Raw genomic sequence first — 25,236 nt, forward strand, 5'->3', positions numbered from 1 at the left:
TGGGCAAATGGCAGCTTAAAGGAAATGCTCAGATTTTCTCATGGGAAAATTGACAAACACTTCAAAACCGAGACTTGGAAACCGACAGTTTTTGCTGGTTTAGGATTTTCTTCCACGTTTCATAAAAGTGAAGAAGCAAGGGCATGGTTAAGGGTGAAAAGAAGCTCATGGAAGCAGGAAAAATCCCTCCTGCCACCCTTTATATTTTCAGCTTAAAGCAGACAAAGTGTTGCAACCAGCCCAAGAGAAGAGCGAGTTTTCCCCAGCTTTTCCTAGGTGTCTCTTACATTCCTGCATTTCATGTGGCCTGAGGGACAGGGGTGGCACAAAGTCTCTTCGAGCCCCTGGAGAGAGGCTGAGCATCCCTCGGGATGAGGGGCAGCCTCGTCCCCTTCCCCACCGCCCGCAGCCTGCCGCCGTGGCTGCGGCTGAGCATGTGGTTCCTATCAGTGCAGGGAGGGAGCCCGGTGTGTGTGTGTGTGTGTGTGTGTTAGGCCTTTCCCAGCCCCCAGCTCTGCTCCTGCTCCTTGCCATCCCTGGTGCTGGCTCCTGCCCACCCTCTGCTCTGACCGCCCCCCCAGCAAGCTCCACGGGCAGCAGTGGGTAGGTGATGCGGTCTTTGTACCCTGCTCCCCTCCTTCGCCAGTGAATCATGCGGAGGATGATGGCAGGCCTCAAGGAATACTTCTGCTACAATAGCAGCCTTTATTAGTGCAGACGTGAAGGCTTTTTTCCTAGTGTTCTGGGGAGAGGACGGCAGGACATCTGATACAAACGCCTCCGGAGAGAGGGCACCACGCGAAATGCAGCCACACTTGGAGGCTTCCCAGAGGTGCTCCTCAGAGTTTCCAGCTGTGTCCAAGGTGTTCCCAGCGCTGCCAGGGACCCTGCACACATCAGCCGAGGTGCTTGGCCAAAAGAGGGCATGGCTGAGAGGAGAACGTGAGACAAGGGAGGGAGCAAGGCAGAGCCTCTCTGCTGCAAAAACATGACATGAATGCAGCCCGGTGCCTGGGGAGTGAGTGGCTTTGGGTGCATGTGAAAAGAAAGGTCACAATGAGCCCCCGGGACATACAGCTGTCCCCAAGACAGGCACATTTTAGAGCTGTTTTTGGCTGTAAAACAAATGTCTAGGGAGCACCAAGGCTGGTAAAGCTGGATGAGATGTTCAATACCTTCACCACAAGCCCTGTCTGTCGAGCAGAGTCCCCACCTGCCCGGAAAATGAGGCACTAAGAATAGACCTCAAACATAAGGAGAAAGCAAACACGGATTACTTTTTCACCTGATGGTCTCCATCTCTGCACCAGTGAAGGATGGTCTGCTGGAAAACAGCACCAAACTGTGCAGTTTAGGAACAGGCTGTGAGACGTCACAGAGCACATTGCAACCAGAAGAAGAATAAGCATTTCCCTTCTTTTCAGAGCTCAGTACTTTTCTATACCATTTTCAAATGTACTAATCCATAGATTAAAATAAATCACAGGATTTCCCAAATCCATAGCGCTCGATAATATCCAGATTTGTGAAGTAAAAGCAATTTTCTCTTTTGTCCTTTATAATTTCATCTGAGAAGTTCTGCTGAAGTCCTCCCAGATCGCAGCAGCCCCTATTTCACTGAGTGGCTTTAAAACCATTCAGGAGCTTCTGAAATTCAAGACAGACAAGCTTCCAACAAGACTGTGGAAAACAATTTATTTGACAAATTTCTGAAGTGGACAATTTTAGTAAAACACAGGCATAAAATAAAAGTAACTTGTACAATGGATTTCTGGATACAAAATAAAGAGTTTGGGATGTCAATACCTGGCAATCACTGTTGCTTTCTCAGAAGCGCATGAATTCATAGCAAGAGCACCAACAGAAGCACTGAACAAAATCTCACCCAGCCAAACCACATCTTCAGTGCGGTCGTGGAAACAACTGTGTAAACACCAAGGGCCCACATCACCCATGTAGTGATAGCACCTTTGTCAGTATATCTGTAGGGTGTGATTCAAAGCCCCTGGCAGATAACGGCAGCCTTTCCCTTGACTTGGCTGGGCTGTGGAGTAGGCCCTAATTCAATATATAGTACAGCTAGTGGGCTTCCCTAGGGCCTAAGTGTCTAACTCCTAGATGGTCCTACAGAAACAGTATACCCACAGGGAGCTCGCTGGGAATTAGACAGCTTGGCACTTTTGAAAAATAAAAATAAAAATCCCACTAACTGGGCTCAGAGAGATTTTCCAGCATGGAGTTTGGACCATAACGCAAGTCATCAGGTTACTTATGAGGTTCCTGGTTTCGCGGTAGGACCATGAAACTGGTTAGTGAAGGAGCGCGGTTCTGTAGCTTCTTCGTGGGTCCCCCCTCCCCAGTGGCTGCTGTGCACCTTTCTCTCAGCCGGTGCGCAGGTCCCTGCTCTGGATGGGACTGTCAGCGCTGAGGTGGGCTCCACCACTCATCTCCAGCCCATCCCTGGGGGGTCTGTGTCCCATCCCGTGGCACAGGAGGTGCTTGGAGATGCTTCCAACACCGCCTAGTGCGCGGGTGGCTCAGGTAACAAAGTCCAGCCCTTCCCACCCACCGGGGAGATGTGAATCACGCTTGCCAGCTGGGACAACGATCCCCTCTCAAAGCCTGCTGAAGTGCTGAAGCACGGCCTTGGGTTAGGACCATTGTGAGCTGGGCAAGCACTCAGCTGACATATGAATGAAAGAGGCAAATGAAGAAAAAACCCTGTATCTAAAAAGGGCATAATCAACCTTGCAAGACCAAGCAAGTCCTTAGTGGTGCAACATTCCTCATCCTGGTTCTTTTTTGGCAAAAAACAGTGGGATGAGGTTGCTTTTGGTGGGGCTTATTGCTAGGTGTACTGGTGTTTGCCGGCTGCAGGGAGCAAGGCATGGGCAGTCACAGGGCAGGGAGGCAGCTTGAGGCTAAGAGGAAGAAGTGCAGATGAAGAAGCAGGTGGAGAAGGAAGGGGACTGTGCACAGACAGGCTGTGGCACGACAGCTATCTGTATAGACATGAGTTCCTCAGGTCGGTCAAGAATACTGTTAATTTTTTTGCTCTTGTTGTTTTTCATATTTAGGTGAGAGAGAAGCAGGCACGGTCCTGGTAGAAACTCGCGCGCGGCTGCTCAGTTAACAGCTATCTTCCTGGAGACAGTTTGGTAGAAGACGCCACGCAGCAGGGAGGTGTAGTCGGGCACACGGAACAGGTGGCGCTCCCCGTAGGCAACGTCATAGTCTGCGCTCTTCCCTGTGACCAGGACGCGGATGTTGGGCTCGTTGACTTGGCTGCCCACGGCCAGCACGTAGATCTCGATACCAGCCCGCTGAACCTCCTGCACAGTCCTCTCGATGGCCCTCGCGGTGATCCCCTGAGAGTTGCCGTCTGAAAACACCAGCACCTTCTTCTTTGCCCCAGGACGGGAGGAGCGCTGGTACAGCCCCATGATGTACTCCAGAGCAGCGTTGACGTCTGTGGCATCGTTCATGAACTCCATGTTGTCGATGGCTTTGGCAATGACCGTGTAGTTACGCTGAAACGGGACTTCGACCTTCTGCTGGTTTTTCCCGCTGTACTGGACCACCGCGACGCGCACAGAGTCTTCGGCCGGCTTGCTGGCCTCCAGGAACCGCTCCGCCAGCCGCTTCACGAAATTCTTGGTGGTCTCAAAGTTCTTGCTCCCCACGCTGGTGGAGCTGTCCACCAGCAGCATGATGTCCGCCAGGTTGGTGAAGGTGACTGCATGGGGACAGACCCAGGGTTTGTTACGCTGCTCTTCTCCTCCCACCTCTTCCCGTGGGAAGCCGGTGTAGTCACCAGCTGTCTCACACGCTTCCTGCTTTGCTAGACTTAGGAAATCCCCAGCCTGTGGGGATTTGCTGCCTTGGTTTCCCCTACCCCAATGCTGTCCTACACTTGGCCTTTTACCCCTTCATTCTTTCTTTTATTTGGTTTATGGCAGGCTGCATTCCCAGGTACTTATCTGGCTTAGATAATCTAGTGACTCTTGTTATTTAATTCAGCGGATGTTTTCCTTGACTTACACTGTCCCTTCTTGGAGAACCATGTCATCTACTGAGGCTGGCCTGTTTCCATGATGAGTCTAATGATTGTATATGCTTCTGACTTTGAGATGTATCTGTCTACATTCCTCCCTTTTCAACCACCTTTCCCAAATATCCTGCCACAGTGCTGATTTTCCTGTGTGCTCCTCCCGCCGTATCACAATAGATCTCATTACTTCCCTCATCTAAAGCTTGCAAGGTCTAAATCTGGCACGGGCTCCTATCCAGGCCTGAGGCACCAGAGAAACCATTGTCCAGGCTTTTCTCACCCCTGTGCCCCAGGTGTTTGGGCCGGGGTGTCCACGAGGGACCCTCTGCGTGCCTGGCAATGTTTGCTCCTGCAGCAGAGCCCAGACTCTGCGTTCCTATGCACACCAGCTGCCAATTCCCACACCACAGCACCCACGAGCCCTTTGTGTGCTTTATGGCATGAAGAGCAGGTACTCACTTGGGCAGGTGTAGTCCGGACATTTCTTCTCTGTTAAGAAAATTAAAAAGAGTAATGTTAGCAGCTCACCTAGGAAAATTGCTTCTTCTGTAGCTCAGCTTCCCACAGAGCAAGAGTAGGGAAAAATGCTCACCTCAGTTGCAGCCACATTGTGCAAGGAGTTGTGCAAAGCTTATGTGTGCACCAGAGAGTGCAGAGGTGTGTGCTTGAAAAATGCTGTGGACAGAGATGTCCCGCAGCGGGTGAGGACTTGGATATGGCTGCAAAGTGTTCTGAGACACGAGACATCCTTGCTGCTCATTAACTAAACCTTGAATATCATTCTCTTCCCTCAATGCCTGAGCACAACTTGAGAGCATGACCAGGGGACAGCAGGGAGGTCAGCTTTCATCCCTCACTCTTTGGCTTCCACAACCCTCACTATGGTCCTTATTGTCTCCGGCCAGAGGCCTACTGCTTCTGCAGCTTTCTAGGAGCTGAGGAGCAAGACAACAGCCTGGGGCCATGGCATCCCACACACCCAGCTGCCCCCACAAGGGGTTTTCACCCACCTCGACAGACATACGAGGTGATGTTCTGCAAGAAGGAGTCATCTAGGAGCTCGGCGTAGTTGTCCCTCTGAATGGACAGTCCTTGTCTTCTAGGCATGCCTAAACAAGCGATGTCGTTCAGTTGATCTGGGTTCGGGTTGTTCCGGAAAATGTCGCCTATCCCAAGGGAAACCACCTGCGGGAAAGTTAGAGTCTATCACTGGCGCCTAATGCATCCATAATCCTGAATGCCCATCACTGCATGAGACAGCTTGTAGTGACACATGTCCTCCGTGCCCTGTCTTGGGTAGCAAAGGCGTGAAGACCCCCAGGGAGCCTCCGCTACTCTGATGCACAGCCACTGTGTGGGTGTTCCCCGCCAGCCCCGCCATGCCACTGTGCCCTTACCGGGGTGACTTCGCACAGAGAGGTCAGTGGGGTACGGTCCCGTAGCGTGTCTGAGCGTCCATCCGTGATGACGATGGCCACATTGTTGTTGGAGGTGAACCTCCGCAGCAGGTTCTCCTTGCTGAACTGCAGGGCTTCTCCCGTGTGGGTGCCCCCAGCTATCCATTTCAGGTTCTTAACTGCCCTGCAAGCACAGACACCAGTGAGCCTGCCATCGCGCCCCATGGATATCACAGGGACAGCTGGGAACACGCATATCGCTGACACACCGGCATGCTTGCAAGGCAGGGCAAAATCTTGCCTGCATGGGGCTTTGGGCAGGTAACTGGCAAGCTCCTTGGCCTCAGCACAACCTACAAAGCCACCATCCACTACAACATGCAGCATCCTTGCATTTGCAGGTGGTGCTGGCCTGGAGATGGAGGATGGGACATGAGCACAGTGTGCCAAGACCCTACAGACTCACTGTTTGAGTGCCCCGATGTTGTCTATGTTGGCATCCCCCATGGCCACCAGCTCCTGCGTGTTGTTGTGGCTGTACTGCACAACGCCCACTCGGGACTCCCCGGGCTCAAACTGTTGGAGAGAAACAGAAGCTACTTAGGGCCAGGTACCTCCAGGGGCCCTGGAGGGCTCAGAAACCTGCTGATAGTTTCATGCTCAATGTCCTCACGGTGGGCACTGCTGCTGCTCCTCGGGTGCACTACTTATTCCAGACAGGAGCCCCTACAGAAGCAGATGCAGGTGGGGCCCAGTGAAACAAGACCCAAAACCAGGTTTCCCATCTCAGTGGTCTCAACACAAGCCACTGGCTATGCTGGCTGGCTAGGAATAGAATTTTTTTTTTTTTTAACAAAAACAAACAAACAAACAAACAAACAAACAAAAACAAGCAGACATGCTTTTTTTCTTAAATAGTAGTTTTTTCTGCCCAGTGCTAATGTTTCAGGCTGTTTACTGGTTCTTTACCAGCCAGAGACCCGTGTGCACCCAAAGACATGTCCGAGAGCAGGTCATCATGTATTTACAGCCCATGTGCTATGGATCACTCTTTTGGGCTGCAAAGATACCTTTTACTAATGTACTTAACTGGCAACCTTAATTGAAACCTGGGGGCAGGCAAGGCTGCCTGGGGGCTACAACACCTCGTGTGTGATCTACTCCAGCCACCTGAAATGCTCATCAGAACAAGGAAGAGACCAAGAAACTGATTGATTGGGCAAACAGTGAGCTGTCTGTTCCAGGGCACAGAGGAATAATTGATAGTTACCACAGAGTCTTGCTGCCCAGAGAGGGTGAAACACATGTATTTTGGGACAACAAATTCTGCGAACTCTTCCTACAAATCTGGGAGGAATCGAGACCCACCCTGGTTATGTGCTTGAAGCTGAGCCTTGTGGAGGCTCTTGTGGAGTGGAGGCATCTCCCTGTTTTTCCAAGTACAGTGAAAAATAAATGTATCCTAGCACTCGGAGGAAATCTCACCTTCACGCGCTCATCCTTGCTTAGGCGGTCAATGACTTTGATGATGAAATCCTTGGCAATCTGGAAATTCTGCAGGCCAATGCTCTCTGAGCTATCCAACACAAAGAGGAGGTCGACGGGACCGCACGTGCACTCTGCAGCAAAGCACAGGCATGGAAAGGCTTGTGGTTCCTCTCTGAGCTGCTCTCAGAGCAGCATGCTTTGCAAGGGGGCATGCCCAAGCAAGAAGCTGATGTCTGCTGTTAGTCCTGAGTGGACCCACCAAAGCCCAGTGCAAAATTAAGTGGCAAAATAGCTGCATAGGAGCTTTGAGAGTCAGTTCACTAGTTTTTCCATCTACTTTTTCTCAGCACCGGTTGTAAGACACGTAACATTGCCAAGCTGTGAGTACCCATAAAAGGCCCAGTAACTATTTCCAAAACCCGTTTCCTCAGAAGCCTCCTCACTCCTTCCACTTGCCCAGCCCAGGAGGACAGAGGTGACAGTGGTGAGCTGGAGGAGGCTGACTCAGCTTGCTTTCCCCTCTTGCCTGTGGCTGAAGGACATCACGCACCCTGGAACCTTGCTTCAAGCTTTTGGCTTGCAAACCCTACCCATCCAGACAGTATCATGGAAAAAAAAAAAAAAAAGGCACATTTCTCTGCAGACCAGTGTGGGATTTGGGAGAAAGCAACAGAGCTGGATCCACACCATGCCCTGAACTGACTTCCCTCCCCACTGCAGAAAGGGTGGAGAACATCTGCCTACAGCCTTGCTGGCACAGGGCACCTCCACAACCGTTTTCCACGGCTGTAGGACCAGCCACAGCAGCCTTTGGAGGGGGGCTTACTGCCTTCCCCTGCCTCCCTCCCTCTCAGTCCTCCTGGGCTCCCACCATCCCTCCACAGCACAAGGCAAGGAAAGGGGAAAAGGCAAGAGAAAGGGAGAGGAGGAAGCAAGGAGAAGCGCTAGCAAACATTTGCAGAACAACTTTGCCAAGTAACACTCACCACAGCAAGCTAGAGGAGAAGGGAGAGAAAGAGAGACCATTAAAATGTTGCAGATGAAGATTTTTCATACACTAATGCAGACTGCAGGTCTGTGTTTCTGCAACACAGATTATCCAGGCTCCTGCTCGTTCACAGAGGTTTCCCTCCTGTTTGGCATGCCCAGATCTGTCTCCTGTTCCAGGTCATGATGCCTGACCCAAAACACTGCACAAGGCAGAGCTGTTTCTGCACACACAACTGTATTCTTACTTAAATAAAGAAATCCTGGAGGGACTGAGTAAATTGTTAGAGTGTAGAGCTCACATCCAGTCCCCTAAGCACCCTGTGCTCTTCCAGCACTTTGTTACTGGCCGAGGGCTGGGACCCCCCTGCGGCAAGTCCCTGCTGCAGCTCCCCCATGGCAGGACATGGGGGCCTTGGGGTGCTTGGGTGCCACCCCTCACCCAGCGAGGAGCCAAGCAGGGCAGGGGAAGCAGCACAGGGATACTCACAGCACATCTTCATGATGATGTCCAAGATTTCACATTCCTGAAAACAGAGATGAAGAAACTCTTTGTGTATCGGCAGAGGCAGCTGCCTGGCCCCCAAGTGCTGCTGCCCACTGCCCCTGCTGTTGCTGTGTGCCTTCAAAGCAGATCCTGATCTGGGAACTAGTGATGTGCAAGTGGGGCTGCTCCCCTTGGAGCAGACAAGGGCTAGGCTTTGCCAGCAGTGAAGTGCACCCATTACACTGCCCTTGCAGAAGAAGTTGCATGGAAAGTCCCAGCTCACCACCCAGCTTGCTGGACCTTTCCTCCATCTGTGGTGGTTGCTCTTGTTATGAGCTTACCACAAGGTGGGGAGACCTGAGTCCTGGTGACACCATGGTCAGAGCATGTCCTTGCTCGGTGGGCAAACGTCATGGCACTCATCAAAGCAAAGAGGAATGGCCAAACTGGGAATAATACCAGTCTTCCCACTTCTGTGAGAGCTGAAGTTTTCACACTGCAGAGGGGACTCACTGGTGATGGAAAGGAGGAAATCTGGCCAGTGAGCCTCACTAGGACAGTGACAGGGGCAGACACCACCTTGCCTGGGAGCACAAGGCTCCCCAGCAGCGGTCTCCAGAAGCACAGACCAAGCAAGCAAGCAGTGCCCTGATTCTGTCCCACTTACATCTGGTCCTGGAGGTCCCACAGGTCCGGGCGGTCCCTGTCAAACAGAAGCACTGAGTTAGAGCATTTACAAGAGCAGGCAGTCCTATCTTCATCAAGAGCTCACAATATCTTGACAAGCAATGCAGGGGCTGGAAAAGTTGCTTGGCTTCCCAGATCCTGGACTTTGAGCAGGTACATCTGCTTGCTCACAGAGAAGGCGACCTGCCTCCAAGTGTGCTGCAGGCAGTGAGCGCACACACTGTGTGTCTGCTGAGCTCTGCATTGCCCCCACAGCACCCAGCTGATGGGTGCCTTTTGCTTTGGAGCTGCCTCTCCTGTAGCCTTCAGGCCAACACAAGCAAGCAGCGACTTAACACGGCCTGAAATGCTCTCGCGTTCAGGGTGGCCACTCTGAAACTTCGCAGTCTGGTGCCTCGCCCTCACCGATCTTGGCTGCCTGAGAATGCTTTGTTCACGATAAGCACAAACAGCTATGCTTTTTGCCCCAGTTTGGGATAAGCATGAAAGCCTGCAGAAGGGACTCTGCTCCATTCAGTGGAGCAATCACCTTCTGCTGATTTCAGAGACCCATGCACAGGTTTTCCAGATGCTTTGCCCTGTTGTGAGCAGGGCCAGGCACAGCAAGTCTCCTACGGTCACATATATATGCTGTGCTGGTCAGTGCAAGCCCTTCCAGGATCCTTACTTACCGGGGGGCCTTCAGGACCCCTGTGGCCTTTCGCTCCTTTGCTGCCCCTGGGGCCAGGGGTTAGGTTCTGGATTTAAAACAGAAAAAAAAATCACAAATCCATGTGTCACAGTGAGGTCCAGCACCTTCCCCTTCCAGATGCCTGCTGAACCCTACTTAGTAATATTACCATGAAAAGGTTAACTGAGAATGCTGTGCCCAACCAAGCAAGCAAGTTAGGACTTGCTGGGACAAGGGAGGGCTGGGACAGGCACTAGGAAAATCTCTCTCCATGGGGGACAACGGTGCAGCAGAAAGCAAACATCAGTGCTATCTGGAAGCATACAACACCAGTGCAGCTGACAGCCGCCTCAGCCTAACAGACCTGGAGGTTTGGTAGCAATAGGCTGTAGGATGCAGAGTGAACATCTAGAGAGAGCTCCACTTGCCATCAGATACTGCGCAGCAGCAAAGGGCGCTTGCAGTCTTACAAAACGTGATGGGCTCTTGCCTACACGCAAGGTAGCTCTAGACCCAGCCACAAACTCCTACACCGTGCTCACATAGAAAAATCATACAGCTTTATAAAGGTTACTCACATCGTTGCCGGGGTCTCCAGCTTCCCCTTCATCACCTTTAGGACCGACATAGCCTTTTGTTCCCTGAAAAATAACAGAGAAGAAGCTCCTGTATGGAAAGCAGTTAGTGAGATTGGTGCAGGGACCTTGTGAGAGCTGGCTTGGGGAGGAGGCAGAGAGCTATCTGTAGGCTCCCTAGCATCAAATTTCAGTGTTATTAAATGAGAGACCTCCTTAGGTGGCTTTCACTGTCATAGCTGCTGTCATAGCTACTTCCAACCCCAGATGCTGCCTTTAGGGCTACATCTGAGAGCACTCTACCCCGGCTGCTGTCCTTGGGTGTTATGACCAGTGCACCAAGGCAGGACACTTCCACAGGAAGCATCCACTGCAGGGATAGATGGGCATAAGATAAACAGGGTTCTGGGTGAGCAGGCTGCTTCAGGGGGCCCATTTCACCATGCAGCAGGCGTAGAGGCTCTACAAGCCAAACTACCACCAGAAGACACTGGCCAGGGTGATCTCTGTTAGGTGCAGGAGGAAGCAACACTTACATTAATGCCAGGGTCCCCTCTGTCTCCTTGCTGCCCCTGGGAATGAATAAAAGGAAGTATTTTAGGTCAGGCAAGCAGAAATAATGGTATTGTGGTTTCAAAGCAGCACATAAAACTCACAGGGGCGCCTGGGAATCCGATCGTGCCGTTACCAGGAGGGCCATCCTCTCCCTGCGAAGGAAGAGAGGAATAGGTGAGACAATGTAAAATGGCAAAACCACCACACAAGCAGACCCCTTGGATAGCACAGCAGAAGGATCCTGCCCTCTTTGGGCAGCCAGTCACCACTGCAAAGTGTTCGTGCAAAAAATATGTGATGGGTGGGTTGGATGCTGGTGCAGGCAGGTAGGCAGGACATCCTGCCTGTGTGACCTGCAAACCACTGAGGGGAAGCGGTGTCCCTCTTTGCTCTTCTTGCAGAGTTGTATCTAGAAATACCAATTTGTTTCATGTTAAATCCAGCCCAATACTGTTCTTCCTACCTCTTTTTCTCTGGGGCAGAAACCAGTTTTTCTGCGGTTCCACTTCCCATCTACACACCCAGAGAGCACTTCAGCAGGGGTAGGAGGAACTGGGACACGAACTGCCAGTACATCTCTTGAAGACTAAATCTAGTTCTTTAATTTAAAGGAAAAAGGAGAAGAGCGAGCTGGGGCAGGGAGAAAGGGAGGCCCCAGAAGCTCTGGGGGTGACACTGTGCCTCTCAGAGATCAGGGATACGATCACAGGCTGGGAACACTGGGCAGTACAAGGGCCGCTGCTGGAAAGTGCATCCCAAGTCACAGCTCCTTGAGCTTGTAGATGTGCATCACATGTGTTCAAAGGAAGTTGCTTGCAACTTTTCCCAACACATCTTAGCTGTGTATGAGTGCTATTTCTTTCCTCTCTGACCCGGACCATGCTGTGTGCAACCAGCCAGTTGTAGACCTTTTCCATGTTGCATGCAGTCACCACAAACAAACACCACTCACCCTTTCTCCCATCAGGCCAGGATCTCCAGGCAACCCAGGTGCTCCAGGCAATCCCTTTGGGCCCTGGAAGGAGCAAAAGGAGCAGTCAAGCGCTGTTCACCATCCCTTGGGCTGGGAAGATGATGCTTTCTGAGGCAACCTGCTACCACTGTCTTCCTGTGGTGCTATGGTCCCTTGCTTCCCACCTGAGACCAGCTCTGGGAACACAACTGGGAGGTGGGAAGGAGCCCTCTTCATTCAAGCACAGCAGGCATGGGCTGCCCAAGCCCATCACAGGAGATGTTTTGCACCCCTAGCTTCTGCCAGAGGAAGGGCAAACTGTAAGGTGAAGCCACGACACTTGTATTGCAGCCATACCATCCCCCTGGAATGTCCTCTGGCAGGTGAGGAAAAAAGTGGTCACAGCCTTATAGACCCACCACAAAATGCCTTGAGGTGTCTGACAGGAAGCTAGCACCTAGCTTTTTACCCACAAAGGGTTCCTAAGACCTGTGGGAGCTGGGGACAGCCCTAACGGGCAGCATCTCCTGCTTTTCCCTTAATTCCCTCCTCCCGAGAAGATGCCATGATGAAGCAACACTGACCTCATTGCCGCGGGGGCCGTCGTCTCCCCTGTAGCCCTTGGGTCCTGGTGGTCCAGGTTCACCCTAGGAGAACACAAAGAGCTCTCACCACAAGGCTTTGCCCTTGGCATTGCCCATGCTGGGAAGGGCTGGTCTTCTCATTTCGAAGTGTGGTGGGTGAGAGCTGCCACCCCCTGCCTCGCACTCCTCGGGGGTCCCCTCCGCGGAGGAGGAAGGCTCTGTTGGTGGGGGTCAGCATGGTGCGGAGGTACTGCAGGAGGGAGGCCTGGCGGGGAGGAGGCTGGGGGAGGCAGGCTGGTACTTCCCAGCAGTGGGCTGCATGGTGGCATCGCGTTGGTGTCCCTTGGGCAGAGAACGACCCTTGGTGGGTCACATCACCCTGAAGGTGTCACGGACATTCCTCTGTGGGGGCCCTGCCTATGCCTTGGACTTGCCTGATGGCGGCCAGGCTGACGGAGGCCCTTTCATGGCTGTGGGGAGCTTCTGTCCTCAGCAGGCTGCAGAGCCGTGGCAGCATCTGCTGGAGCAGAGCAAAGCTGTCACTCTGCCACACCCATACAGGCGCTGGCCCCTCTGTCCACCGGCTGCAGGGCTGGCCAGAGACATCCAGAGACAAGAGGCATGAGGAAAGAAGGCAGGGAGATAATTTTTTTTTTTTGCCTTTAAGATCTCCAAAAGATGTCCAGGGAGGCCCCTCACTTTCTGCTCAGTGCCATCAGCGCTTTGCATGGTTTGCTTGCCAGGAGATTGGCAACGATGGCAGGTCACGGCTGGGTAACAATGCAGCTCCGAGTGCCCGAGCAAGGCAGCCCCGTGCGGAGCTGGTGTGTGGCCAGTCCACGGCTGGTGGAGGCAGAAGAGATGATCTCTACTGCTAAGGTTTTTGGGGAGCAGGACGCTATCTTTGCATGTTGCTCAGTGCAGCCCAGCTTTTCAGCCGCTGTCTGTCACCACCCAGAAGCTGAAGAAGCACAAGTCCCGTCCAGCTGCCCCTCCTGCTCCTCTTCACACACCGTTCTTCCAAGGAACAGCACGCAGAGGACTTCAAAATTACGTAGTGCAGTGCAGAGCACAAGGCTGCCTAAAGGCATGTGACCCTTTTATCTGCACAAAAGCCCCAAAAGGGGAAAGCTGGGAGGGAGGGGTGGGAGCTCATGACCATTCACATCAGCCAAAGCTGGATCCCGGACAAACTTGGCTCACATTGGCTGTAGGTGGCCTGTGTAGCAAACAAGTCCAAACCCCTTGCAGCCCTGTAGGGCTTTGTGAAGACATAGGATTTGGGGTTGGGAAGTCGTTAACAGCTCCCTGATCGCTTTCCTTGTGGGTGCAACAAGAACTGCAGGAGGAATGGGCACCACAACCAGGAGGAGGTGGACCACCAAACCTGCCCAGAAGGTCAGGGACGAGAGCACGGACCTTTAGCATCTCTCAGACAGAAGGGGGGTGAAACAGGGCCCACAGGTTAGTGGGAACCCTTTCTCCTTGCCAAGCGAAATGCTCTCCTTAGAGAGAGCCAGAGCTTGCAGATAACATGGCTTGAAAAACACTCGCGTATGCCAAAGTCCTTCCCTTGCCCAAGCCCAATTACACATTCATTTTTAATTTGGCCAAGCAAAAACATTTTTTCCTTGGTTTATGGAAAAAAACATCTTTGCTTTGCAACTGTTTTTGAAATCTTGAAATCTCCCTGGAGTGAGAGGGGTGCTGGGGCGGCCGCAGTTCTGGGGAAGGCACCCGATCTGCTGCTGTGGCTCTGAGAGGCGTGCGGCCGGAGTTCGGTGCTCTGGGGAGAGGAGGCCGGGTGACAGCCTCCTTCCTCTCTTCCCTGCCAGTGACGGTGGGCTGGAGGCAGGATCTTGCCCAGCCTGGTGCCCCAGCATGCTCTCATCGCTTCGACCCCCGGGCTTGTATCACATCTCTGCCTGAACTCTGTTTTCTTCTGCCTCAAACTGGGAGTGAGCCTCCCTCCTCAAGGCGAGCAGCTCTGGCCCTTCCTCCTCCGCTGGTGCCAACCTGCAGCACCAGCCCATTGCACGCACACACCCAGCAGCTGCCTTCCAGCCAGCAGCACCTCCCACCTCAGCATCCAGTGAGCTGGGTGCTGCCAGACACTCCTTGGTTGTGGAAGAACTTAGCTCAGCTGAGGACAGAAGGATCTGGGCAATTCTGGGTGAGTTCAGTGCTCTTCACGAGCACAAGGCAGGCTTGAGGGCAGCTCTGCTGTGGGGTGGTCCATGCTGGGGACAGCATGACCCCAACAGCAGCTCCTTGGCAGCAGTCCCATGCTACAGATCTCCTTCAGGGCTCTTCAACAGTTGGTCAACCACCTTTGTCCACACGCTGGTCTTCGTGCTTCGCTTGGGGCTCCAACAGAGTGGGAACATTTATCTCAATACTTCCCTATCTCTTGAGCTCCATTGAAACTGTAATGATGTAGGAGGGGAGTTGTCCCACAAAGCCCAATCCAAGGGTTTTATCAAAGCATGCTTGCTCAGGTGGGAAGACCATGCTAGGTATTGCAAACGGTGCTATCTCCGAGGAGAGTTAGCCAAAGGAGTTGACTGGGAGCTGAGTACGACTCTGGGAGGAAGGAGCCTTTAACTGTGCAACGGGCAGAAGCCCTTCTTAGGCTGGAGGTAGCCAGCTCTGCTCTGCAGAAAGCCAGTGGGTTCTTGGGGTGCACAAGGACAAGTGGACCCCAGAGCAGGAGGGTTGGACCTCACAGTGAGCAGACTTGAGGAGCAACTGGCTTTGGAACAGACCGCCTGCAGATGTGAAGGGTGCCAGTGACACTGCGAAGGCCCCGCCAGGCTGTCCTTGCTCACATGCGATGCCTTATCAACTCGCATGACCAAGGCAAACAGCGTCTGGCCCCAGGCCTGAATATTTGGTGCGCTGCTGCAGCTCACACTTGCCAGTTTCCAAATCTGTCTGTCAGATGTGTTGACATCTGTTTCCACAGAACTGGGAAATGACCTAGAGGTTTCTCTGTCCGGAGCCTAGCAGCCAAGCCTCCATTTTCTAGCTCTGTTCATGTCCTGGGTTCTCTTAAGAGATTCTGGCCCCTCTGCACTGGCTTTGCTGCCTGTCCTGGAAGGTGCCAAGACCTTGCCCCAAGATGCTGTGGCACCAGTTAAGCCCAGTCTGCAGCCTCCTTGCTCCCCCATGCACTCCCACAGGGGATCCAGAAGGCTAATCCAGAGCCTTACCTGGTCACCGGGTGGTCCGAGGGGTCCTTCCCGACCTTGGTCACCGGGTGGCCCAGACTCTCCCTGAAAACACACAGAGAGGGCATGAGAAACAGAGAGGGGCATGCGTAGGGTGTGACGGGTCCTGCACACAGTGGGCAGCAGTGCAAAACCTGACCGTGGGTGTTTTTGCAGCATGTGCTGCAAGACAAGCATCTTTGTGCAAGGCACTGCTCTGCCTGCAGCCCTGCTGGGAAGGGAGGTGTTCAGAAACTTCCCGTGAAGGTCACACCTGACTTAAAACATTGAGGAAAGTGGCTGGACGCTTGGCAACCCAAAGCTCTCGTTTGCAGGCTAGAAGCTCCCATATGCCTAAGCCAAACAGTAAATACAAAATAACTTCCAAAGGGCCCTGGATGCTGGTGGAGAAGTTTCTGGCAAGGTTCCTGAACCTCGTGCTTGAACTAAGACTTGGAATACAGCAGCCCACCGTCTGCTGAACCATTTAACTCCAGGACACTGGCGTGCCTTCATCTCCCACGCACATCTGCCCCGCACGGTGATGCTGCCGTGGTTCCCTGAGCAGAAGCAGGGAAGGGGAGGCTTCCAGCTCCTGGTTTCTTTGGCTTCATGCAGCCCCACCCCACCCAGCCCCATCCCCTTTCTCTCCCAGGGCTGGCCGCCTGCCTAGATGCTGCTCCTGGATGCCCCGGCCCTGCTGCCCCACGCAGTGGTGGCATGCTGGCACCTCCGACATTTGCCACGTGTTTTTTCATCTGTCCTGCCCCACTGAGGGCTCCTGCTCATCCTTCCTACACTCATGTTGGGTGACTCAGCCCCAGCAGGCACAACAAATACTTTCCTAGTGACTCCCCCCCGGCTGGCACAGCACTCACCCCTGGCAGGGGTGTCCTGTCCTCACCCTGGTACCCTGCCTGCCACTGTGCCCCCCTTGCTGAGTCCCCGGTGCCTGCACAGCCCCACCACACCCCGAGGAGGACACTTGCTGCTTTGCTCTCCACCAGCTGCTCCATGCCTGCTCTTGGCTCTCTGGGCACGCTCTGGGTTTTGGCTGCTTGCTGCTCAGCCACCAGCATGAAGGGACAATTGCTGGGGATGGCATCAGGTCCCCACCAGTCTGGCAGGTGCATGCACCAAGCTTGTCCACTGGCCCACAGGCTGGCCAAGGCAGCCACTGGCCACCTATTTCAGCCCTGGCTGCCCAACGTGCCCCCGTCTGCACGCAGATGCCCACAGCTATCCCCCGAGAGCAGTTACCGGCTCTCCTCGTGGACCACGGTCTCCCGGCGAGCCTGGGGGGCCTCTTTCTCCATTGCTGCCCTGCAAGGAGATGGTGGGAACACAGGTTCAGGACCCACTCCTGGTCCTGCAAACCCCACCTTCATCGCCCGCCCCAGCCCTCCTCCTCTTCTGTGGGTCCCAGCCCCTGCCCGTGCTCACCCGCTCTCCAGGAGGACCATCCACGCCCGGGGAGCCTTCGTCCCCCGTCTCCCCTGTGGGTCCAGGCTCACCCCTGTTGCCAGGAGCACCCTGCACGAGCAAGTAAGACAAATCAGTAGGTTTTGGAGCAAAGTCCTGCGTGCCAGCAGAGCCTTGGGCAAGCTCAGCTCTGGGGCTGATAGTGGAGTGGGGACCTCACACCGACCTTCTCTCCAGGGCTGCCGGGGATCCCCTGCCGGCCAGGCTTTCCGTCTTCCCCGGGCTCCCCCTTCACAAGGACACAACAAGACAGGGTGGACAAGGACACATCAGTACCAGCGGGTGGGTTTCGGCCCCGTGCTGAGGAGGCTTGAGCCCCCCTTTCCTCCACAGCTCATGGAGGGCCCCAACCCCAGCAGGTCCCTCCGTGCCCCCCCTCCAGGTGTGAGCCACCATTTCAGAGCAGCCACCCAGCATTTTCAGGCTGCTTGTGGCAGGCTCGCAGGCACCTGCAGGAGCAGCCTGGAGTGTGCCATGCACAGCTCATGTCTTGCCAGCCTGGCCTCACTGAGGGCGAGGGGCAGCATCCTCCAGCAGGGCCTCACCCCCAAGCAGCACGAGGAGGCCAGTGATGGGTCCGTCACCGCCTCTCTTGGCTAAACCTGGGCACCTGCCTCTCCTGGACAACCCCATGGGTTTTTCCCCGTCTCCAGAAAGAGAGAGGGACTTTTTCTTCTTCTTGAAGGTGGGAGTCTGCCCAGCACCGCTCCTCCCGCGCCTGGCTGGGCACACCAAGGGCAGCCCCATGGCCCTCCTGGCTGGGTACCACGGGCTCACCTTTCCCCCCTTGGGTCCGTAAGCACCGGGATCACCCTTTGGTCCGGGTGGGCCTTGAGTTCCCTGTTGAAAACAAAGAGCAGTGTCACTGAAAACTAATCCAGCAGCACTACCTGCAGGAAATGGCACGGAGAGAGCATCCTGGCTGCTTGGCCCCCAGTCCCTCGGTGGGGAGGGTGGGATGGATGGGTGCTCGCCATGACATGGGGGTGGCACAGCACTCCGACACTGCGGTGCTGCGTGCATCAGACAGTGGCTGCTTTGGGGAAATGCTGCAGAACTGAGGGCGTTTCTGAGGAAAATGGCAGAAAAGGTGGTTGCTGGACCACAGCAATACTGATGCCACTGTGGATGTGCCATCCTGGGAGCAGAGAGAGCATGGAAATGAGCAGGCAGATGTGAAAGAACACAATTGCAGAGCAATGGTGTCCAGCACCCTCCAAAACATCCGCGATTTTCTGCTTGTCTGGGCACAGCAGCCTAAAGTTGCTTGCTGCTTTGGCACCCAGCTCTTCACGCCTGGCTGCCTCCAGCGCGCGGTGCGCAGCTCCCCGGGCAGCACAGGGAACGAGGGCAGCGTCCAGCAGAGCACAGGGATGGCTGCACACGCGGAGGTGCATTTCCAAGTATTTCCAAGCAAGGGGCACCCACGGGGTACATACATCAAATCCGGGCGAGCCTTTGCAGCCAGGTAGCCCGGGGTATCCAGCTTCTCCCTGTGGGACAGACAAAGCAAGTGCTGCTGTGAGTGGTGCCTGCAGAATGCCCCTGAGCATCCCGGGCAGGGACACCCCTGCAGGGGATGAGCCCCAGATGGGGAACTGCCTTCATTCCTGGCCCCCACAGTGGTTTTGGGAGGTGTCTGGGCAAAACCCAGGGTCCTCAGGATGAGCAAGGGGCCCTGAGGGGAGGTTTACCTTCATGCCGTCGATGCCGTCGATCCCACGCTTGCCCTTCTCACCCTAAAATGCAGACAAGAAACCATGAAGAAATGATTTGCAAAGACCCTTCCTCCACCCCACCCCAAGCATTAACGGGGAAGAATAAGCGGTGCAAAATCTGACCTTGGCTCCTTTGGCTCCTCTTGATCCCTGCAAAAGGAAGGAGAGAAGTCAGGCCCCACGTGGAGCAGACCCGTCCCCTCACCACGCTGCCATCCCCATGCCGGCTCAGCCCCAGGTGTGGGTGTTCCTACACCCCTGCACACCACCGGTGCCCCCGTTGTGCACGACAGTGCACAAGGCATGGTGCTTGCCTGCTCCCCGCAGTCACATCAGCCTCAAACTGGTTGTCTTGGCTGGATGCTGGTGCTTCCAGGGAGGATGGATGCACAGACCTGGGCGCGTACCCAGCCCCGATGCCAGGCAGCCCCAGTGCGCAGCCAGACAAGGAGGGGGGCACCAAGCCCCCCCCATGTCCTTGCTGCACTCACCTTTTCTCCTCGACTTCCTTTGTCACCCTAGTGATGAAAGAAGGGAGGAAAAACAGAGGATGAAGACACTGGCAGCACGTGGCCCATCCAGAAGCCATGCCTGCCAGCCTGCAGCCCCACGTACCTTCATTCCTTGGTAGCCAACAGGTCCCATGTCCCCTGGCCTGCCCTGGAGGACAGAAGCATGGCGTTACGGAGGCAGAGGCTGGCATGAGCCATCAGCAAGGGGGCCGGTCCCCCTGGGCTCTCCATCCACTGCCAGATCCACCTTGTCCCACACACACTTGCCAACATTTAAAACAAGGTTTTGTAACACCTCTTGGCAAGACCCCCCTTATGGGACATGCTTCTCGGCCCCAGAGGCCATGCTGCCCCCTCCTCCAGCCCTCTCCTCTGAATTCCTCCTCCTTTGTCTGGTCTGGTGGCATGGGATGCCTACAGGGGTGAAGGGGACCTGCTGGCACCTCCAGCATCCCCAGCCCTTCCCGAGGTGAAAACGGGGTGCTTGGGGCCATGTCATTTGGGATGAAGGTGAAGGGCAGAAAATCCTTGGGAAAGGAAAAAATGTGTGCAAGCCATGAGGTTTCCAAACCAGGCATGCACATGCTGAGTAACTGCACACTCATGTGTGTGGGAGAAACACATCTCCCAAAATAAACGTACCTAGTAAAAAAGGGAGGAGGAGGAAAATAGTTTCCTTATGCTATTAGCTTCTTATTTACTGGAGGTTTCCCCGTAACACTGCGGTGCTTGTGTTGTCAGAGGACACAGGAGGGAGCCCGGGGTACACCCCGTGAGTCAGAGAGGTGTCCTGCAGGAGGGGCAGCTGCTTTGGGTGAGGAACAAGGAAGCCTTGTAGTACCAGAGGAGAAGAGGCTGCCCCGTGCTGTCCACGACACTGCCCACGGGGAGCCCTGGCCGATGCAAGGGGATAGCTCTGTGTCGCCATCTCCCCGGGGACAGCTGGCTGGGACCCCACTGTGGCAACGGGGTGGTGCCAGAGTATGGGCCAGTGACCTGTGGGGATGGTGTGGGGATGGGGAGTGCAAAGCTGGGGGCTGGCATCGGGTGCAGGTCCCCATCACCCTGCCAGTGAGGATGTGCCTGAGAGCTCTGTCTGAAAGTCAATAAAAAGCCCCTGAGCAGAGCCACCAAGTCCGGTCCTTTACTTACGGGCTCTCCAGCCTCTCCTTTCGGACCGGGAAGACCTGGCTTGCCTCTTTCTCCCTGAAATACAGGACGGAAATAAAGTTAGCTGATCAAAGCGAGCTGATCCTCCCCAGGAATGAAACAGGACTGCAAGGAGAGCAGGGGGGCGGTAGAAGCAATTCCCCATGGATGCGGGGAGCAGAGGACCGAGGCCACGTGGGACAGCGGTTTCCACCGCCTTGCCCAGAGGGGCCGAGGGCAGGGCTGGCGCGTGTCCCGCCGGTCCCCGAGCATCCCCACGGAGCCCGTCCCTCTGCAGCTGGGGGCTGATCCCTCACCTCATAGCCTGGATCGCCGGGAAGTCCGGGGGGCCCTCGGGGAGGCTGCGGGAGAGATTCACGGGTTAGACCAAGCCACTGAGGCACAGCGTGGGGGCACGGGGGAAGGGATGGAGGCCTCAAAAGCCTGACTCACCTGGCACTCGAAGGAACAGCACTGCCCAAGGGAAGGAGAAAACAGAGTCAGTGGCAGCGCCAGCTCTGTGCTCAGCTCGGGGGGAGCCCCGAGGCTGGGCAGAGCGGAGCCACCAAGCCCCCATGTGCCTGGGGGTGGCTGTAGGGGATGGGCACAGGACACTGGGGAACACTCACCGACTGCTCCATGTTGGCTTTCTGCAAGGCAAAAAGTGAAGAGAGGGGGGTTGTGAAGGAGGAGAGGGCCCAAGCTGGGGGCAGGCTGGGCAGGGGGACAGGCGGTACTCACAATCATGTCGATGATGTTGTTGATGGTCTCCTCCACGTCGAGATCCCGGGTCGGTTTCAGGCTGGTGGCGGTGAAGTTGCGGCGGTAGGCATGGTCCGTGGCAATGATGTTGAGCCGCTGGTCCTAGGGGTGGGGGGCAGAGCAAGACCTGTGGGCACTCCTGTAGGATGTACCCAGGGGACATGCTGGGGACAGGTGTCCACTGGCCACCCTGGGGATCTGCATCAGCCCTCCAGCCCTCTGTCTGTCCCCAGCCTGGGAAGCTCCAGACCCCATTCCCAGGACAGCTGTGGGGAGCATCCCTGCTATGTGGTCCCTACCAGGTGGTTGGGAGAGATGGCGACGGAGAACACTTTGATCCCCAAATGTTTGGCTTCATTGGCAGCATCATCCAGGCCGCCACAGGGCTCCTTGTACCCCTCCAAGGGGTGTCCATCCGTCACCACAATCAGGTATTTATTCTCCTTGAGATGGGAGCCTCTGCAAAGGTTTAAACACTGGGTTCAGTGCTGCAAAGGTTTAACAGATTTGGCTGGAGTGCCCTGGCCAGTGCCCCAGCTTGAGGCCAGGCATGCCTCGTCCCAGCGCAGCCAGCTCGATAGCAACCTTCCACCCCAGCACCTGCTTTGTGCCCAGGTAACCTCCTCCCCGTGCTGGGGACAGCTCCACACGATGCACGGGGACGTCCCAGCCACCACCCACCACGGTGCCACCGCTGGGACCACCCCACCCTTGGCCCCGGCCCCACCGCCGTACCCGATGAGCAGCCGCTCGATGCCCTGCTTTATGGCGCAGTCGGTGTGGGTGCCCTTCCCGATGTAGCTGATGGCTGACACGCTGTCCTTCAGCTCGGCCCTGCCGCTGGGCATGGCCGTGAGGTCCTTGATGAGCACCACAGAGTCGCTGTAGTGCAGCGCCCCGGCGTTCCACACCAGGAAGCGGTCGCAGCGAAAGTACCTGCATGGGGACATGGGGACGTGGGGACACCGGGACACGCGTCTTCAGCCATCTTCTCCCTGCCCATGAGGACCTGTCCCCAGACCTCCTGAGCATCGCTGTCCCCTCCATCCCAGCCCACCACACTGCACCCCAAGCCCACCACACCGCGCAGGTGGCGGATGCCTGGTGTCACCGTGAGCAGGTTGGTGCCTCGCAGGGAGATGCCTCTGCAGTGAGCGGGGAGCAGCGAGGTGGGCACAGAGATGTTGGGGGTCGTGGGAAACCCCATCCATCAGTCTCTGTGCTTACAAGGGGGCTCAGGACAAAGCCAAGCTCCTTGTTTAGGAGCCAGGCTGCATCGATGGGGGCCTGGTGGGATGTCCACAAGCATGAGGCTCCTGTTCACGTGGTGCTGACATGGGGTGGCCCATCCTGACACCCTGCTGCTCTGGGGTTGGTGCACCCCCAGGTGCCCTCACCCTGGGGAAACCAGGGTTAGATTGAGGGTTGGTGGCTGTGAGGGTGTGGGCTGGGAGCAGCCTGGTAGGTGAGGACTCACAGAGGGGTGGAGACAGGGAACCCCACAGGGAGCCCCCAAAACTGTGTTCAGCGCCTGGGGGATGCAAAGAGGTTGCAAGGGGGCTTGCTCTGCGGGTGCCAGGTTTAGCACGGTGGGTGCCCTATGACCACACAAGCTCCCACATTGTCCTGGCTCTGAGCATTGCTCTGGGCCTGCAAAATAACCCGATGGTGGGGCTGGGGCTGGAGCCGAGCCCGCTGCCCTGGGGTGTCCCCTTCCTCCCGCAGCCCTGCTCTCTTCCTGCTCCCTCTGCAGCACTTGCAGCATCCCCATCCCCCTCCGCTTGGCACAGCCCTGAGAGCCCACTCGGAAGCAGCGGCGGGAGCTGCTGGGTACCTCTCCGTCAGCTTGTCGATGAACCGGTTGGTGAAGTCTTTCACTTGTGCCACGAGGTCCCCGAAGGGCTTCACCCTTAGGGCAACGCTCTCAGAGGTGTCCAGGACGAAGAACAGGTCCACAGGGCAGTCTGGGGGCAGGCAGAGCGGTGTGGCTTGGCATTACCCCCCCCTCGCCATGCCCCAGCTGCCCCCCGGCACACCCGCAGGACGTGCTCTGGGAGGAGACAGCGTAGCTGTGCTATCCCCACGCAAGACACATGAGCATGCATGTATGGGTAGGATCATTCTTTCTCAGCATTTCTGCTTTGGCATTAATGGTGAGCTGGATTGCATCTGAGCACGTATCCGGAAAACGTCAGTTTGTGCATTCTTTTCCCCCATTTGCATTCAAACTTGCGATACCAGGATTAGTTGTAAAGTAACAAGCGGCAGTAACAAGTATTTATAAACAAACAAACACGCAAACAAACAAGACCTCACAGCAACTACCACAACGAGAAATTAATGCTTTTCCAACACGTCCCGGCACAAATAACATTGCAGAGGAGAGCAAAGCTAAAAACGAGCCTCAGCAGCTGGTGCCCGGCCCCACGTCCTGCACGAAGCTGAACCGCCTCCGGCTGCCCCGAGCCCCCCTCCCCGACAGCACCCGGCTGAGGAGAACCAGCCCAAAATGAAGGCTACAAGCGGGCACGCCTGGCGGATGCTCTCCTGGCACATGCTGCCCTGCGCTGTGAGCGTGACTCTTCCCAAAAACTGCTGGCCGTGGGGAAGCTGGTGGCCCCCACACGTCTCCGCTGCCCCAGGGGGAGCACCCGGGACTTTGGCCCCCGCTTACCTTGAGCCCTGTGGAGCCGGGAGGAGATGTCTTGAGCCCAGGAGCCCCCCCGGAGGAGGCAGGCGTGCAGCAGCAGCAGGGCAAGGACGAAGTCGTGCAGCCTCATCTTGCTGGATTCAGATTCCCATCGAGCTGGGGCGAGGGGGAGGCAAAGAAAGGGAAGGAGCCGCCAGCAGCCAGGAGAGGCCGGGCTCCAGAGGTGGTTTCAGCGCTTGGGTCCCGGCGAAGGAAGAGCAAGAGGGAGGGCAAGTGCGAGGAGGAGACTCCGGCAGCCGGAGGAGGGACCAGCGGCTGCCAGCAGTGACTCAGAAGCGAGCAGACATTTCTCCTTGTCCCTCTTTGGGCTTGCTGCACCTCAGAGCGCTCCCCAGCTGCCAAAGCTGGGGGTCCTCAGTGCCCACCAGCAACCCCCTGCTAAGGAGGGAACCCACTGTGGGGCATGCCTGGGGAGGTGGGCACAGCAGGGGCACCAGGCTTGGTTTTGGAAAAACACTTTCTTCTGTGGCTGTCAGGGCTTTCAGGTCATCCCGGTCAGGACCCCAAGGGGAAAGATGAGACCCCCGTGCATGGACTGGGAATGACCCCCCCCGGTGTACTCTGCTGATGGGGGCTGAAGCCCTTAGGGGTGCCTGGTGGTGGGCATCCTCTGGGCACACTGCTCCCCTGGGTGACGGATTTGGGTGCCTGGTGGGGGGGGCTGGGGACCCACAGCAGCAGTAGGACCCCTGGCCCTCACAGACCACCCTCTCTCCATGCCCGGCATGGGGTTGAGCCCCACGCTGCTCAGCCCAGCCCTGCCTCGGTGCTCTCACCACTGCTGCAGGAGCTGCTGCTGCCAAACCCTCGTCACAGAGGTGTTAATTGCCACAGGGGAGAGAGACAGGTGAAGCGCTGCGGGGCTTATCTTGCTATGGCTGTAACCTGCTCCCACAGGGCACTTGCACCCCTCCATGGTACGGCAGGGGACCAAGGGCTGTCATTAAATAGCAAATTAAGAGGTTATCCAGGCTAAGGGGGCTCCTTGCCTTTGGAAGGTGGACAGAAACCCAGAGAGAGGGGCATAATTTGGGCCAGAGCACCTTGTGGAAGTGCTCAGGAACAGGAAGGCTCCACCAAAGGGTCATCAGCACAAACCCAGCCTGCACCACTGATCTGTGCACAAAGGACTTTCAGAAGGCACTGTTTGCGCTCCTGCTTACACGTCTGGGTTGTGCTTCTTCCCCCATGCAGCCTTTCCAGAGGAGCTCCTGCGCGCGCTGGAGGTAACTCCCCGGGATCCTCTGCCAGTGTGTTCAGG

At 55.9% G+C, this 25,236-nt stretch overlaps 1 protein-coding gene across 1 annotated transcript; it reads right to left on the reverse strand.

Moving 5' to 3' along the window:
- Nucleotides 1-1,678: 1,678 nt before the first annotated feature.
- COL6A1 (collagen type VI alpha 1 chain) lies at nt 1,679-24,189 on the reverse strand. Its single transcript, XM_083842764.1, has 34 exons — nt 23,940-24,189; nt 23,100-23,229; nt 22,001-22,201; nt 21,565-21,724; nt 21,245-21,367; nt 21,133-21,153; nt 20,957-20,977; nt 20,821-20,865; nt 20,507-20,560; nt 19,458-19,502; nt 19,334-19,360; nt 18,966-18,992; nt 18,819-18,863; nt 18,564-18,617; nt 17,902-17,964; nt 17,291-17,353; nt 17,086-17,175; nt 16,903-16,965; nt 15,646-15,708; nt 12,434-12,496; nt 11,850-11,912; nt 10,999-11,049; nt 10,879-10,914; nt 10,346-10,408; nt 9,769-9,834; nt 9,078-9,113; nt 8,414-8,450; nt 7,923-7,931; nt 6,934-7,067; nt 5,915-6,024; nt 5,449-5,632; nt 5,062-5,236; nt 4,511-4,540; nt 1,679-3,736 (listed from the first exon to the last, which is right to left on the reverse strand). The coding sequence occupies exons 1-34, from the start codon at nt 24,043-24,045 to the stop codon at nt 3,126-3,128; spliced, it is 3,069 nt and encodes a 1,022-aa protein (XP_083698890.1). The 5' UTR covers nt 24,046-24,189; the 3' UTR covers nt 1,679-3,125.
- Nucleotides 24,190-25,236: the final 1,047 nt, after the last annotated feature.

The sequence above is a fragment of the Anser anser genome (genome assembly GCF_964211835.1).
Source record: "Anser anser genome assembly, chromosome: 6".
Lineage (NCBI taxonomy): Eukaryota > Metazoa > Chordata > Aves > Anseriformes > Anatidae > Anser > Anser anser.